The following is a 15,920-nucleotide window of genomic DNA, read 5'->3' on the forward strand; positions in this document are numbered from 1 at the left end:
CCTTATTGAAAAGATAATATTCATGTCACATCCGTTTGGCAAATGCTAACCTCCATGAACATGTGGAGACTGCCTTTTGAAAACCACAAGTCAAGAAAAGCATGACCTTGTTAGAAATCAACCCTTTGAACAAGTGATATTCATAAGCATTCATGTAATGGCACACAGGTAACTTAGCTGTTAAACTAAAGAATCATGCCTTTAAACTGCTAAGGATAAAGACATGCCACTACAAAAATACTTTGGATTAGCAAAGGATGGTTGTTTCTTTGAAGTAAAATTTGTGGTTTCAATTGCCCAAAAGATATACACTCCTTGAAACCTCTTAGTTAAAATATGCACCCAGAAATTAACCCCCCCCCAAAAAAAACCACAAAATCTTATTCGAAAATAACATCTCAGGTTTACTAACCAACTTCTTTATTATATATTCAGCATACCAGTCCATAGCTTTAAGCATATAGATAGAGTCCAAACTGTATAACTGTATTCACTGAAGTCTGAAAGGAAACGCATTACACCCACCTCCATTGAGGTCTAAAAGCATACTGGATAACAAAAATGGAGTCCTGTGTCTGAAGCCCCTCCCACACCAAAGAAGGATAGTCAAACTGGCAACCCAAAATGTATATATAATATAGGTTAACAATTATACACATTTACAAATAGTTAGTGGAGGCTTGGAAGGTTGCAATTTCCAACAGGCTTTGGCACTATAAGAGGGTTTCACGAGTCCAGTTGCTCTTGTTGCAATAGTGTAGTAAAGGTGAGGCTGAGAACCATATTTTAGTTCGTGTAGGCCACTGGTGGTCCCTAGACCACTGATTTACAATAAACTCTCGGTTAATGTATAGGCTTTGGTCAATGTCAGATAAATATAATGTAATATAATATATTGTATATACATATAATATTATAATGTAATGCAATACTACTAATAATAATATGACATTATAATTATATATTTATATTACATGTAATATCTGTATAAAAAATGTAATGTTTGTTTGTGGGATTAACATAACTTAAAAACCACTGGACGAATTTGGACACAAGACACCTCTCAGGCCAACGAGTGACCATCTATATATATATAAATCTGAAATGGCATCGAACAGAGAAGCAAAACTCAAAAAAACCCCAACAGAAATTAACCAAAATTCCCATGCACCTACCTCAACCCACTAGGTACAAACAAACCGAATCAAAATGAAAAACAACACAACAACACACTCACAAAACAACAAAACAAGTGAGCATGTGCAATGGCGCCCAGTCACCAGTTCCCCCGCGCGCGCACATGGCCTGCCAGCCAATGCTCCCTTCACGAAGCCCCACCCCCATCCTCCCTCGCCGCACAAAGCCGGAGAGCCTAAGTTAGCTTACGTGGAGCCCTTTGCCCATGCTTCCTGTCGGGAAGCAGCAGCGCCGCCGCCGAGTGCCACAGCCTTCCCTCGGCAGGAAAAAGAGCCCCAGCTGATGGGAGGAGCACTCCGAGGCGCTGCCGTCTTCCCTCTCGGCTCTTTGGTCTTCCTTTGCTCTCCCCCCCCCCCCTTTCTTCTTGCCTTTTTGGAGGACTCCAGCCAGAGGGAGGGACGACGGAAGAGCAGCAAAAGAGGCGAGTGCTGGGAAGGGAAGGGAAAGGCGGGGGGGGGGGAGAGGAGGGGGAGGCTCCACAACACAACACAACACAACACAACACAACGTCTCACAACAGAAGGAGTGACCATCACTCAAACAATTATGATTTTGTTATTTGGGAGATGTAGTTCCTGGGATTTCCTACAATCAAAGAGCATTCTGGACTCCACTAATGATGGAATTGAACCAAACTTGGCACACAGAACTCCCATGACCAACAGAAAATACTGGAAAGGCTTGGAGGGCATTGACCTTGAGTTTGGGACTTGTAGTTCACCTACATCCAGACAGTACTGTGGACTCAAACAATGATGGATCCGGACCAAACTTGGCATAAGCATTCAATACGCCCAAAACAGAACACAGATGGAGTTTGGGGGAAATAGACCTTGACATTTGGGAGTTGTAGTCACTGGGATTCACAGTTCACCTACACTCAAAGAGCATCCTGAACCCCACCAACGACAGAATTGGGGCAAACTTGCCACACTGAACCCCCATGACCAACAGAAAATACTCAAGTTTACACACAAGCATAAAGAAGGGGGAGGAAGGAAGGATGCGAGAGAGAGAGAGAGAGAGAGAGAGAAAGAGGGGAAAGGAAGGAGTGTGTGAGAGAGAAAGAGAACAAGAGAAGGGAGGAAGGAAGAAGAAAGGAGGAAGTGAGGCCAGGCAGAGACTTCAAAACTCTTACTATAGACCACAGCAACGTGTGGCAGGGCACAGCTAGTCACTCATAAAAACACTGAAAAACACAGAAGAGACTTAAAAAGCCAAAAAAAAGAAAAGAAATGCATTACAACACATGCGCAAAACCACACATATACAAACACACATATATACACATATATACACACATATATATACACACATATATGCCTATATACACACATAAAACATATATACACAGACTGGGCCACAGCAATGCATAGCAGGGGACAGCTAGTTAGTTACTAATAATATTACAATATAATGGTATAGTACAATATAGTAATATTTAATACTGATATTGTACTATGCTAATAATATAATATATTGTATGTATATATATCTGACTCCTGTTCGGGGTGAGAAGGGCAGCATATAAATGTTGTAAATAAGTAAATAAATGTCATTTCCGATTGCTTTAGAGTTACTTTTTAAAAGAGGCCTAACTAATACTACACCCCATACTATACCATCCCATAACCTCTGTATTGATCTGATATTAATATAGAAATATAGTAATTAAGAGCAGATTCAGACAAACTTACCATAACTTGCTGTGACACTAATAGCTAAAACCTTTCTTTTCAGGCAGGTTTATAAAGAAAGGCACTTTATAGTGAAATTCAGAGGGATGCTGAGTAGTGTTTATGTCTTTTAATAGGTTTTTAGTTATTCCAATGGCTTTCAGGTTATTTTTACTACTCTTGTGTTTTCATTCTACTTTAATATCTCCATGTTTTCCATTTCAAATTGTGCATGTTTGGGGTTTTGTTTTGTTTTGTTTTTTTGCTCGAGTCTTTAAGAAAGACCAAGCAAGATACAGAGAAACATAACTTGAAATTGAAGAGCTGCAAGACCAAGAACAAGCCACGAGAGTCAAGATGAAGATCCACCCAGAGGAAAAGTGTTCCTGCCATACATCAAGGGAACCACTGACCGCATTGGGAAGCTGATGAGGAAACACAACATACAAACAATCTACAAACCCACCAAGAAAATCCAACAAATGCTACGTTCAGCAAAGGACAAGAGGGATCCTCTCACCTCTGCAGGAGTCTACCGTATACCATGCAGCTGTGGACAAGTCTACATAGGGACCACCAAACGCAGCGCCCAAACAAGAATCCAGGAACATGAAAGGCACTGCAGACTACTCCAACCAGAGAAATCAGCCATAGCAGAGCACCTGATGAACCAACCTGGACACAGCATTTTATTTGAGAACACAAAAATGCTGGACCACTCTCACAACCACCATGTCAGACTACACAGAGAAGCCATTGAAATCCACAAACATGTGGACAATTTCAACAGAAAGGAAGAAACCATGAAAATGAACAAAATCTGGCTATCAGTATTAAAAAATTCTAAAATTAAAACAGCAGAGAGAAAAACAGGCAGGGACATCTAATCACCTTTCAAGAAGAGTTTGCTCCAGGCACAGTCAGCCCATTGTATGCTAATCAAGGTGGTCAATTGGAAAGATTCACACCTAGCCCAACTTACAAAAGCCCTTTGTCTCACCCTGGTCATTCCACAGATATATAAACCCCCTTTTTTCCCAGCTCCAGCAGACCTCACCTCTGAGGAAGCTTGCCATAGATGCAGGCGAAACGTCAGGAGAAATGCCTCTAGAACATTGGCTGCCAATCCGCTACCGGGCACAATTCAAGGTGCTGGCTTTAGCCTATAAAGCCCTAAACGGTTCCGGCCCTGCTTACCTCTCCGAACACATCTCCACCTATGAACCGACGAGGACATTAAGATCGTCCGGGGAGGCCCTGCTCTCGGTCCCGCCTGCGTTGCAGGCGCGGCTGGCGGGGACGAGGGACAGGGCCTTCTCGGTGGTGGCCCCTCGGCTATGGAATGCCCTACCCGTAGACATCAGGCAGGCCCCTTCGTTGCTGGAGTTCCGGAGGAAGGTCAAGACGTGGCTCTATGAACAGGCGTTTGGTCAACATGGCAATTGAACTCATGAAGACGGTATAAATGAACAAGGAATGGTAGAAGGATTACGAGAACGGAATCTGATTTTTACTGAGGCGTTGATGACTATGTTGTGTTGTTGTGTCGTTTGTATTGTCCGTTGTGTATACTGTGTTTTTAACTAATTGTTATTGTAATAAATTGCATTGTAAACCGCATTGAGTCACCGAATTAGGCTGAAAAATGCGGTATAAAAATAAAGCAAATAAATAAATAAATAAATAAACATGGCCATATAGCCCGAAAAAACCCACAAGAACTGAATAACTTGAAATTGCTTCCTTGTCTCACTCTTACAATAGGTTCTGGACGTCGTCCGAAAGCATGGGGTGAAACTGACCACTGTCCTCACAACACATCACCACTGGTAACACTTTTTTGCAATGAGATTCGAATAAATAAAAATATAGATGCTTGGAGTATGTGCCCGATCCCATTCTCTGTGTTGGGGAGGAGCAAGAATAGCTTGCCCCAATCACGTCTGATTCAAGACAAGAAGCTCTAAGGTTGTGTTTTGGGGTAGTCTGACTCACCTGGATGTTTCTGGCCACTTTCATGTACTTAGCATGGTCTCCCGGTCAAACTGGGAATTGTAGTTTTCCAAAATGAAAGGGGAGAAATAAAGATGCCCACACTTCCTCTCAAGCCATAGTTTCCAGTTTCTTTGCAAGACTCTGACAACAGAGATGCCATTCATTGATAGGTTTCTTCCAAAGCAAATGCTGGTTTGCTCGAGAAGTGCATTATCAGGGAATGCCTCTTGTGTGTCCACGCAGCCCCCCAAGTCTGACATTTTGACTTTCCAGGGACTACGCTGGTAGCAATGAGAAACTGGTAAAGATGGAGCCTGGGTTGTGAGTGTACGGGGGAGATAGCAGGGTTGGAGCCCTCACCCGGAAAGTCTGTCATCTTATGTCATTTCAGGTAAAGAACATACCAAAAAGGGGGATGGGATGAGGTCACATTGGCCCAAATGCTCTCCAAACCTTGTGCTTCACTGAGGCGGTTTGTCAGCATCTGGTTCTTTTGCACCTCAGAGATCTTGGTTTGTGGAGAAGGGGTTCTTTCTCTGGGGAACAATAGGCTTTGCTTTGTGTTTCATGTGCATTGGAGTGGGCTGGAGCAATGCAGAAAGTAGCTCTTGAAAATGGCTCACAGGCCGCACAGATAGAGCTGCCATAGGGAGAAAAAGCCAGAATGCATTTGGAAAGGCAGAGGAACAAGTTCTTTAAGGGTTAAGGGCAACATTAAGTATTTCCATGATGTCCCATGGACAGCCCTATCCATTGACTCCTTAGATAAGGGGTCTTCAAACTTTTTAAACAGAGGACCAGGTCAAAGTCCCTGAAACTGTTGGAGGGTCGGATTATAATTTGAAAAAAGCATGAATTAATTCCTATGCAGCACATATCTTATTTGTAGTGCAAAAACACTTAAAAATAATACAACAATTAAAATTAAGAACAATTTTAACAAATATAAACATTAGTATTTCAATGGGAAGTGTGGGTCTGCTTTTGGCTGCTGAAATAGGATTGTTGTTGTTGCTGTGTGCTTTCAACTCATTTCAGACTTAGGTTGACCCCGAGCAAGGGGCCAGCTAAATGACCTAGGGGGGCCGTATCTGGGCCCCGGACCTTAGTTTGGGGACCCCTGTCTTAGATGGTTGAATATCTCCAAGAAGCCAATGGACAACCCTACCCATTGGTCCATTAGATGGTTGAATATTTTCATAAAACCCATGAACAACCCTACCCATTGATCCATTAAATGGTTGAATATCTCCATCAAACCCATGGACAACCCTACCCATTGATCCATTAGGTGGTTGATTACCTCCATGAAACCCATGGCCAACCCTACCCTTTGATCCATCAAATGGCTGGATATTTCCATGAAACCAATGGCCAACCCTGCCCATTGATCCATTAGATGGTTGATTATCTCCATGAAACCCATGACCAACCCTACCCACTGATCCATTAGATGGTTGAATACATCCCATGAACAGCCTTACCCATTGATTTCCCATGGACAGCCCTACCGATTGGCATATTGGATGGCCAAGGGCCTAATTAGCCACTGCCATGATCTCCCCTGGGATCCTTGTGGGGTCATCCCTTCTATCTGCAAATATCTCTTTTTTTCTTAAGAGAAATCTATCCTGATCAAAGACAGAAATGGTTGATTAAACCATTGGGAGAACCCACCCGTCTCCACTTCTGGCCTGCAGTGACCAAGGCAAGGCAACATATATTGATATTACAGGAGGAGAGCACTTCCTTCCTGCAAATTTCCCTGCTGGTTAAAGGAGAGTAGAGCTTCAAAGGAAGTCGGGTAGAATAGAGCAGAGTAGTGAGGATGCCTCAGTTTCGAGGGTGTTGTTGTTTCTTATTGCGTTTCCTTGTGCCCTGATATTCGCTACAAGCTGGGACTTGCTGTGTGCTCAAGCGCCCAGTCCTTCTTTCTTGTTATAACCTCCTTATCAATTATCTTGAATGTATCCTCTCTTAGGTGGGCTCCTTGAACGTGAAATGCCTCGCCACCCCTTGCCACACTTCGGGGCACATCTGCTATTTTGTGACCAAGCCCAATAGCTCTGAGCCCCCAGCCGTCTTCACGGGTGAGATTCTGGATGGATTGCATGATGATGATGATGATGATGATGATGATAATAATAATAATAATAATAATAATAATAATATAATTTCTGTTCTATCTCCCCAAAGGGACTCAGGGTGGATTATAGAACACATATATGGCAAACATTCAATGACAATACATAAACAGAGGTAGGCTTTCCCATCTTTTCCATCTCCGGCATCTGGAGGCTGTGCTCAACTCTGGCCACAAGGTGGTGATGTCACTCCAACATGCAGAGGAGATTTGTTGTCCGTTGATGTCCTCCCAATCAAATCGCCAGCATGTTCTTATGGGTACCTTTTTATTACCTTCCTGACGGCATGGCTCTGGATGAGTGGAAGAGCTTCCACTTTGTCCTTAACGTGCATTACTCTGGTGAAGCCCCCGGTGGCACAATAGGTTAAACCCTTGTGCCAGCAGGACTGCTGAATGAAAGGTCAGCGGTTTGAATTCAGGGAGCGGAGTAAGCTCCCATATGTCAGCTCCAGCTTCCCATGTGGGGACATGAGATAAGCCTCCCATAGGATGGTAAAACATCTGGGCAACATCCTTGCAGATGGCTAATTCTCTCACACCAGAAGCAACTTGCAGTTTCTCAAGTTGCTTCTGACATGAAAAAAAATCCTCCCCACTAAAGCGGTACATATTTATCTGTAAGCTCACAGCAGCCGCTCCCAATAGCGACACAGGACACCATCTGCACATCCTTATCAGCATCCCATGTCAGGATCCTGGTTTTTTGCGCCAAGATTCAAGGCCTGGAAACCGGTTTCTGACATTTATCTACTCACATTACTGTTTTCGATCTGCTAGGTGGGCTGACAGTGGGAGCTCACCCTGACCTGAGCTTGAACTGGCAACTTTTCGATTGGCAAGCTTTTTTACAACTGGCGGTTTAACTCGCTTGGCCCCAAAAGGGTGCTGTAAGTCAGAAATAACTTGGAGGCGCACCACAGCATGTGATGTAGTGATTTACAAAAGGGAAATGCTAACATGGTTTTTCTTTTCTGCCTCTCTCTCTCTGTCTCCCCCCCCCCCCCCCCATTTAGGGGACACGCTCTTTGTGGCTGGCTGTGGGAAGTTCTTCGAGGGCACTCCGGAGGAAATGTATAAAGCCCTGATCAAGATCTTGAGTCGCCTCCCTCCTGAAACGGTAACTCGTAATCAGTAAAAATTGGACCCGTTGGACCGAAATCCATATTGCAATTCCGCATGTATTTGGAACATATCTATCCAAGAACTTTTTACTATCCACAAATTTAGCATCACTATTTTTGAGAGAGATTGAGAAGGAAGATATTTGAGTATGCTGTGAAAGGGAGGATCCACAGGAGAAACACAGAACATGAAGCCGGCCTTCTTGTTTTCCTGTCCTTTCCCTAGATCCTAAGAATGATGCATGGAGTTGTGATTTCAGGGCTGTATGACCCACTTTGTTTTCATTGAATCTTAGAGCTGGAAGGGTCCCAAAGGGCTATCCATTCCAACCCCCTTCTGCTAGGTAGGAAGACACAATCCAAGACCTCCTTACAGATGGTCATCCTGCCTCTGAATAATTGAAGCCTAGAGTTTGAAGGGACTCCAAGAGCCATCCAGTCCAACCTCCTTTTAGTAATCTATATAAATAAAAATGTAATGTTCATTTGTGATATTAACAGAACTTAAAACCCACTGGGGGAATTGCCATCAAATTTGGACACTAGACACTACCTCAAGCAAGCTATATCCTCCACTCACAAAAACCTTAAAAAAAACACTTCCCCTCCCTCCCCCCTCAGAAAGACATCCAACCGTAAGCCTCAGGGAGGGGGAGGGAGGGAAGGAGTGCACGTGCATGGCCAGTTACTGATCCACCTCACCGTAGTTTTGCCTAGCCCACATTGGACTAGTTTCCTTGCCAGAAGGTCATGGGGGACCTTGTCGAAGGCCTTACTGAAATCCAGGTACGCTACATTCTCTGCATCTACCCAGCTTGTAACTCTATTGAAAAACGAGATCAGATTAGTCTGGCATTACTTGATTTTGATAAATCCATGTTGACTATTAGCGATGACCGCATTTGTTTCTAAGTGTTTGCAGACCACTTCCTTAACAATCTTTTCCAAAATCTTGCCTGGTATCGACGTGAGGCTGACCGGGCGGTAATTGTTTGGGTCATCCTTTTTTCCCTTCTTGAAGATTGGGACCACATTGGCTCTCCTCCAGTCTGCTGGAACTTCTCCCATTCTCCAAGAACTCTCAAAGATGATTGCCAATGGTTCCGAAATGACTTCCACTAGTTCCTTCAGTACTCTTGGGTGTAGTTGATCTGGCCCTGGACACTTGAACTCATTTAGAGCAGCCAGGTATTCCTGGACGACTTGTTTCCCAATTTGGGGTTGGATGTCCTCTAATCCCTCATCCACTCCATCTTGCTGAGGTTGAAGATGACTTTCTTTTTGTGAGAAGACCGAGGCAAAGAAGGCATTGTTCTGCCTTTTCCCTACCCCCTATCAGCATTGCCCCATCTTCTCCTCGAAGAGGCCCTATCGCCTCCTTGTTTTTCCTTTTTCTACTGACATAAGAAAAGAATCCCTTTTTATTGTTTTTAATGTCCCTGGCAAGCCTGAGCTTGTTTTGTGCTTTAGCCTTGCGGACCTTTTCCCTACAGGTGTTGGCTATATGTTTGAATTCTTCTTTGGTGATTTCTCCCTTTTTCCATTTCCTGTGCATGTCTCTTTTGTGTTTTAGCACAGTTAGAAGTTCTTTGGACGTCCATTCTGGCTTCTTTGCACTTGTGCTATTTTTTTCTCTTTGTTGGCACAGTTTGCAATTGTGCCTTGAATATTTCACTCTTGAGAAATTCCCATCCATCCGTAACTCCCTTATCTTTTAGTATCTGTGTCCACGGAATGCTGCTCAGAGTTTCCTTCATTTTTCAGAAATCAGCTCTCCTAAAGTCCAAAATGCGGGTTTGACTTGTCTTAGTTTCGGCCTTCCTTTGTACCTCAAATTGCAGGAGCACATGGTCACTTGCCCCTAAGGATCCGACAACTTCAACCGCATTGATCAGGTCCTCCGCATTTGTTAGGATGAGATCAAGAGTAGCCAATCCCCTTGTTGCCTCTTCTAACTTCTGGACCATGAAATTGTCTGCAAGGCAAGCGAGGAATTTGTTGGACCTTTAACTCTTGGCCGAGTTTTCCAGCAAATATCGGGATAGTTGAAATTGCCCATGACTACTACATCTCTTTTCTGTGCCTGTTTGTCAACTGTTGGCAGAAGACCATCAAGTTCTTCCTCCTGGCTTGGTCGTCTGTCGTAGACACCTACAATGACATCTTTTTGAGTCCCAGTTCTCTTGATTCTTATCCAGATGCTTTCAAGCTGGTTTCCCGGAATGCTCTCTTGCATCTCTTTTGCAGCATAAAAGCTTTTGACATATAAGGCTACTCCAGCTCCTCTCCCCTTTGTTCGGTTACTGTGAAAGAGGTTATAGCCCTCAATGTCTACATTCCAGCGATAGGAGTCATCCCATCAGATTTCATTGATGCCTATGATATCATATTTGTGGTGTTGTGCTAAAAGTTGAAGTTCGTCTTGTTTATTTCCCATGCTCTGTGCATTAGTGTAAAGACATGTGAGCCCCTGAGATCTTCCCCTGAGCTATTTAATTGGAATTATTGTGCTTTTGGTACTTGGTCCTCATTGTGTTTGTGCAGCCCTCCGTTTAGCCTTCTGGCAGTTCCCTGACAAAGGGGTAAAGTAGTGTTTGCAAGGCTGTTGTCCCCCTCCCCCGGTGGACATAGTTTAAAGTGCGCCTAATGAGATTTGCGACTATAATAGGCTATAATTTGTGACTATAATAGGCTTTAAGTCAATGATATGACACATAAAAATCTATCCCAAAGAACTACAAAAAATTGAACTGGCCCAACGAATCCATACAGCTATGTAATAATTGGCAATTGGCAATAAAAATGTAATGTTCGTTTGTGCTATTCACAGAACTCAAAAACCACTGGGGCAATTGGCACCAAATTTGGACACAAGACACCTAACAGTCCAATTTATGTTCTCCACTCAAAAAAATAGTAATAATAATTAACTGGAAAGAACTTATCCCCCACAAGGCTAAATGCCTATATAGAACCTGTGTTAAAAGAACCCCCTCCCCCGCCCTGGCTCCTGCCCGAGGGAAAAAAAACCAACCGCTGAGAGAGAGAAAGAGAGAGAGAGAGAGAGAGAGGCGGCACAAGAGAGGGAAAGGTAGCCAATCTATCCCTCTGGCTACCCCTGCCTCTCTTCCCAAAGGATTGAGAGAGGGGGGGGGGGGGACAGAGAGAGATAGAATCTTCCTTCTTTCCTTTCCTTCCCTTTCCTTCCCTTTCCTTCTTGCCTCGCTGCCTCCGGAGGGATTCTGTGTGTGTGTGTGTGTGTGTGCCCAGAAACCTCACCCATACTGAGTTATGGGAAGGAATTCTGGGAAATGAAGTCCAGTATTCAAAGAAGGGGCAAAAAGGCACACGCTCTGGGAGTTTGCAAAGGCTGTCCAGGAAGGCAGAATCCAAACACTCCCAAAAGATGACCATCCATTTTTATTTTATAACAACCCTGGGCTATATCTACAATAATAATATCTATATATCTATCATAATAATATCTATCAATCTATAATAATATATATATATATATGATATCTATATGTCTTTAACAATAATATCTACATTTCTATCATAATATCTACGGATGTGAGAGCTGGACCTTAAGGAAGGCTGAGCAAAGGAAGATTGATGCTTTTGAGCTGTGGTGCTGGAGGAAACTGCTGAGAGTGCCTTGGACTGCGAGAAGATCCAACCAGTCCATCCTCCAGGAAATAAAGCCCGACTGCTCACTGGAGGGAAGAGACAAAGTTGAAGTACTTTGGCCACATCATGAGGAGACAGCAAAGCCTAGAGAAGACAATTATGCTGGGGAAAGTGGAAGGTAAAAGGAAGAGGGGCCGACCAAGGGCAAGATGAATGGACGGCATCCTTGAAGTGACTGGACTGACCTTGAAGGAGCTGGGGGTGGTGACGGCCGACAGGGAGCTCTGGCGTGGGCTGGTCCATGAGGTCACGAAGAGTCGTAGACGACTGAATGAATGAACAACAACATCATAATATCTATATGTCTGTAATAATGTCTATATGCCTATAATAATATCTACGGGTCTATAATAACATCCATATGTCTATAATTATAATATCTGTCTGTCAAAAATATCTGAACATTTATAACAATAATACCTATATGCCTATAATATCTATGTCTATAATAATAATAATAATATACGTATAATAATATGTATACATCTATAATAATAATAGCTATATAATATCTATAAAAATAACAATAAAATAATAACATCTATATGCCTATAATATCTATAGGTCTGTAATCCATACATCTGTTGCCTGTTTTTGCTCAAAAGATATTGAGCCCTATGCTCCTTCTATTTTTAATCAGTTTTATACTAATTTGTGCAATGCTTTTGATATGAAATTCATAAATAACATCTATAATACTACCTATATAGCTTTAATAATAATATTTGTGTCTATAATAATAATATCTATATGCCAATAATAATAATAATAATAATCTTTATTTATACCCCGCTACCATCTCCTCAAGGGACTCGGTGCGGCTTACATGAGGCCGAGCCCACAATACATCAATACAAGCAATAACAACAACAGTAAACAATTAAATAAATTACAATGACAATGACAGTAATACAACACACAATAAAAATCTATGGCTGGGCCAAATGTAATTAAAGTTAAAAAGTAATGCTAGACATGGATAAGGTGGGAGAGATATAATAATATCTATATGTCTATAAAGACAACAACAATAATAATACCTATATAATATCTTTGAACTGGGTTATATGGCAGTGTGGACTTGGTAGCCGAGGGCCCTACCACACATCCATATTGGCCTCAAGGAGACTGAAATGGGCCTATCTTAGGTTGACACTTTGTCACTTTCGTTGTGTATTGATAGCTTAGAAACCAGTTCTTCCTCTTTTCTTTCTTTCCCATTTCTCCACAATGAGCCACAGCAACGCGTGGCTGGGTACAGCTGGTATATCTATAAATTTATATTACCCTTTCAAAATATTTTTGATAACATGTTAATTATAAAATACTTATTTAATTTTAAAATATTTAATTATTTTCATTTAAAAATATCTAACTTTTGAATACTTCATTTAGATATTTTAAGTTTAAAATATTTGTTTAATTTAAACATATTTTAATATTTTCATTATAAAATATTTAATTCTTTAGTTCTAAAATATTTCATTTACATATTTTGATTTCAAAAATTATTATTTACATTACATTATTTTATTTTAATATTTCAAATTTAAAATATAAAAGTGTTTAATTTTAATATTCCTTTAATTTTAATATTATAATTTATACATATTTAATATTTACATTTCATAATACTTTATTTTAATGTATTTTATTTGGTTTAATTATGAAATATTTAATTACTTAATAATTTGATTTTAAAATAATTATTTAATTTTAAATTATTTAATTTTAATGTTTTAATTTTAAAATATTTAATTGTTTACCTTTACAAAATTTAAATCTAAAAATACTTAATTAACTTTCAAATATTTTACTGTTAGTATTTTAATTTAAAAAGTATTTAGTTGTTTATTTTTCAAATATTTTCCATATCACCAAGCTAGGCCACAGCAACGAGTAGCTAGGAGGGAGGCCGGGGAGGAAGCGGGATCGCCAGGGAAGGGGCCCTTTGATGCCATGCACGGAAGGACGGGCGCAGTAAACCCTTTGAGGTATAGGAAGGGGCCCCAAAGGCCACTCAGACCAACCTCATTTTACAGTAAAGGAAGACACCATCAAAGCCCTCCCGACAGATGGTCAACCAGTTGGAAGGGAGTCCCAGAGGCCATCCAGTCCAACCCCTTTTGTCTGTCTGTATGTGCATCCATCCTTCAATCTATCAATCACTCCATCTACATATCTATCTACCTACTACCTACCAACCTATCTATGTTCTACCCATCTACCTTCTGTTCCATCTATCAATGTCCCTTCCATCTGTCCCTTCTGTCTATTGCTTCAACTGGAATTCCTCTCTTATCTGAGGGCCACAGCAACGGGTGGCAGGGTACAGCTAGTCTATATATAAATAAAAATGTAATGTTTGTTTGTGGGATTAACAGAACTCAAAAACCACCGGACGAATTGGCACCAAATTTGGACACAAGACACCTAACAACCCAATGTATGTCCTTCATTCAAAAAATGATTTTGGGAGTTGTCGTTGCTAGGATTTACAGTTCACCTACAATCAAAGAGCATTCTGAACCCCACCAACGATGGCATTGAACCAAACTTGGCACACAGTTCTCCCATGACCAATAGAAAATACTGGAAGGGTTTGGTGAGAAGTGTCCTTTGGTTTTGGAGTTGTAGTTCACCTACATCCAGAGATCACTGTGCACTCAAACAATGTTCGATCTGGACCAAACTACACGAAAACTCAATATGCCCAAATGTGAACACTGGTGGAGTTTGGGGAAAATAGAATCTTGACATTTGGGAGTAGTAGTTGCTGGGATTTATAGTTCACCTACAATCACAGAGCATTCTGAACCCCACCAACGATAGAATTGGGCCAAACCTCCCTCACAGAATCTCCATGTGGGCCACAGCAACGCGTGGCAGGGAACGGCTAGTAGTAGTAATAATAATAATAATAACAACAACAACAACAGCAGCAACAGCAACAACAGAATCCTTGAGTAACAATAATACATTAAATAATAATAATAATAATAATAATAATAATAATAATAAACAAATCACAATCTGTCAGCTGCAAAAGGCCACCTTACTTGGATCTGTGTGCATCATTTGAAAATACATCACAGTTTTAGACGCTTGGGAAGTGTTGACTTGTGATTTTGTGATACAAAATCCAGCATATAGATCTCATTTGCTGTGACATAATGTGCTTTTGTGTCAATAATAATAATAATAATAATAATAATAATAGAATCTTAGAGTTGGAAGAGACCTCCAAAGGCCATGCAGTCCAATCCCCTTCTGCCAGGCAGGAAAAGCACAGCCAAAGTCCTCCCAACAGATGAGCATCCAGCATCTGCTGAAAAACCTCCAGAGAAAGCAACTCAAATAGATTACAAGGCAAATAGATTATATTTCAGTAGAGTTGGAAGGGGCACCCAAAGGCCATCCGGTTCAACCCCCTTCTGTCGGGCAGGAAGACACCATCCAAGCCCTCCCTACAGATGGCCAACCAGTCTCCATTTAAAGACCTTGAGAAAAGGAGACTCAAACACAATCCAAGGCAATAGAACCCTTCATTGTTGAGAAAGTCTGTCAGGAAGTGCTTCCTAATGCTTAAGTGGGTTCTCTTTTCCTGGAGTTTGGACCCATTGTTTTCCTCTTTCCCAGAAAGTCTACTGCGGCCACGAATACACCATCAACAACTTGAAGTTTGCTCGGCACGTGGAGCCCAACAACAGCGCCATACAACACAAACTCTCCTGGCGAAGGTAAGGAGGGATACTTCTCTTTGCGACAAATGGGGTTGCCTCATAGCTCCCCTTTTCTTCCACATTTCTTCATATCTTCCATATGAGACCTCCTTTTAAGCTGGGGGATTCTGGGAGCTATCGTCCGGAAAAAGTTTGGCCTTCACAAACTCTGATCTTGGCAACCACTTCCTGATATTAGTGGATGGAAATTGCTTCTCTTAAGTTGGCACACTGGGACCTATCTGAAATGTTAGCATACCTGGGGAACATCTGTTATTATGATTATAACTGTTATTAGTTGAGTATCTCTTATATTGTGGATTTTATTGCAATCCAAACTATTGCGGGCATTAAAATAGAATGTGGTTTGAGC

At 41.6% G+C, this 15,920-nt stretch overlaps 1 protein-coding gene across 1 annotated transcript in view; it reads left to right on the forward strand.

Annotated features, from left to right (window-relative positions):
* LOC137095569 (uncharacterized) overlaps nt 1-15,920 on the forward strand; it is a 99,029-nt gene that overhangs the window by 80,145 nt on the left and 2,964 nt on the right. The window contains exons 4-7 of the mRNA XM_067462351.1: nt 4,638-4,702; nt 6,850-6,958; nt 8,028-8,131; nt 15,465-15,565. Coding sequence (XP_067318452.1) covers nt 4,638-4,702; nt 6,850-6,958; nt 8,028-8,131; nt 15,465-15,565 — 379 coding nt within the window. The remainder of the gene's footprint in view (nt 1-4,637; nt 4,703-6,849; nt 6,959-8,027; nt 8,132-15,464; nt 15,566-15,920) is intronic.

The sequence above is a fragment of the Anolis sagrei genome, chromosome Y, assembly GCF_037176765.1.
Source record: "Anolis sagrei isolate rAnoSag1 chromosome Y, rAnoSag1.mat, whole genome shotgun sequence".
Lineage (NCBI taxonomy): Eukaryota > Metazoa > Chordata > Lepidosauria > Squamata > Dactyloidae > Anolis > Anolis sagrei.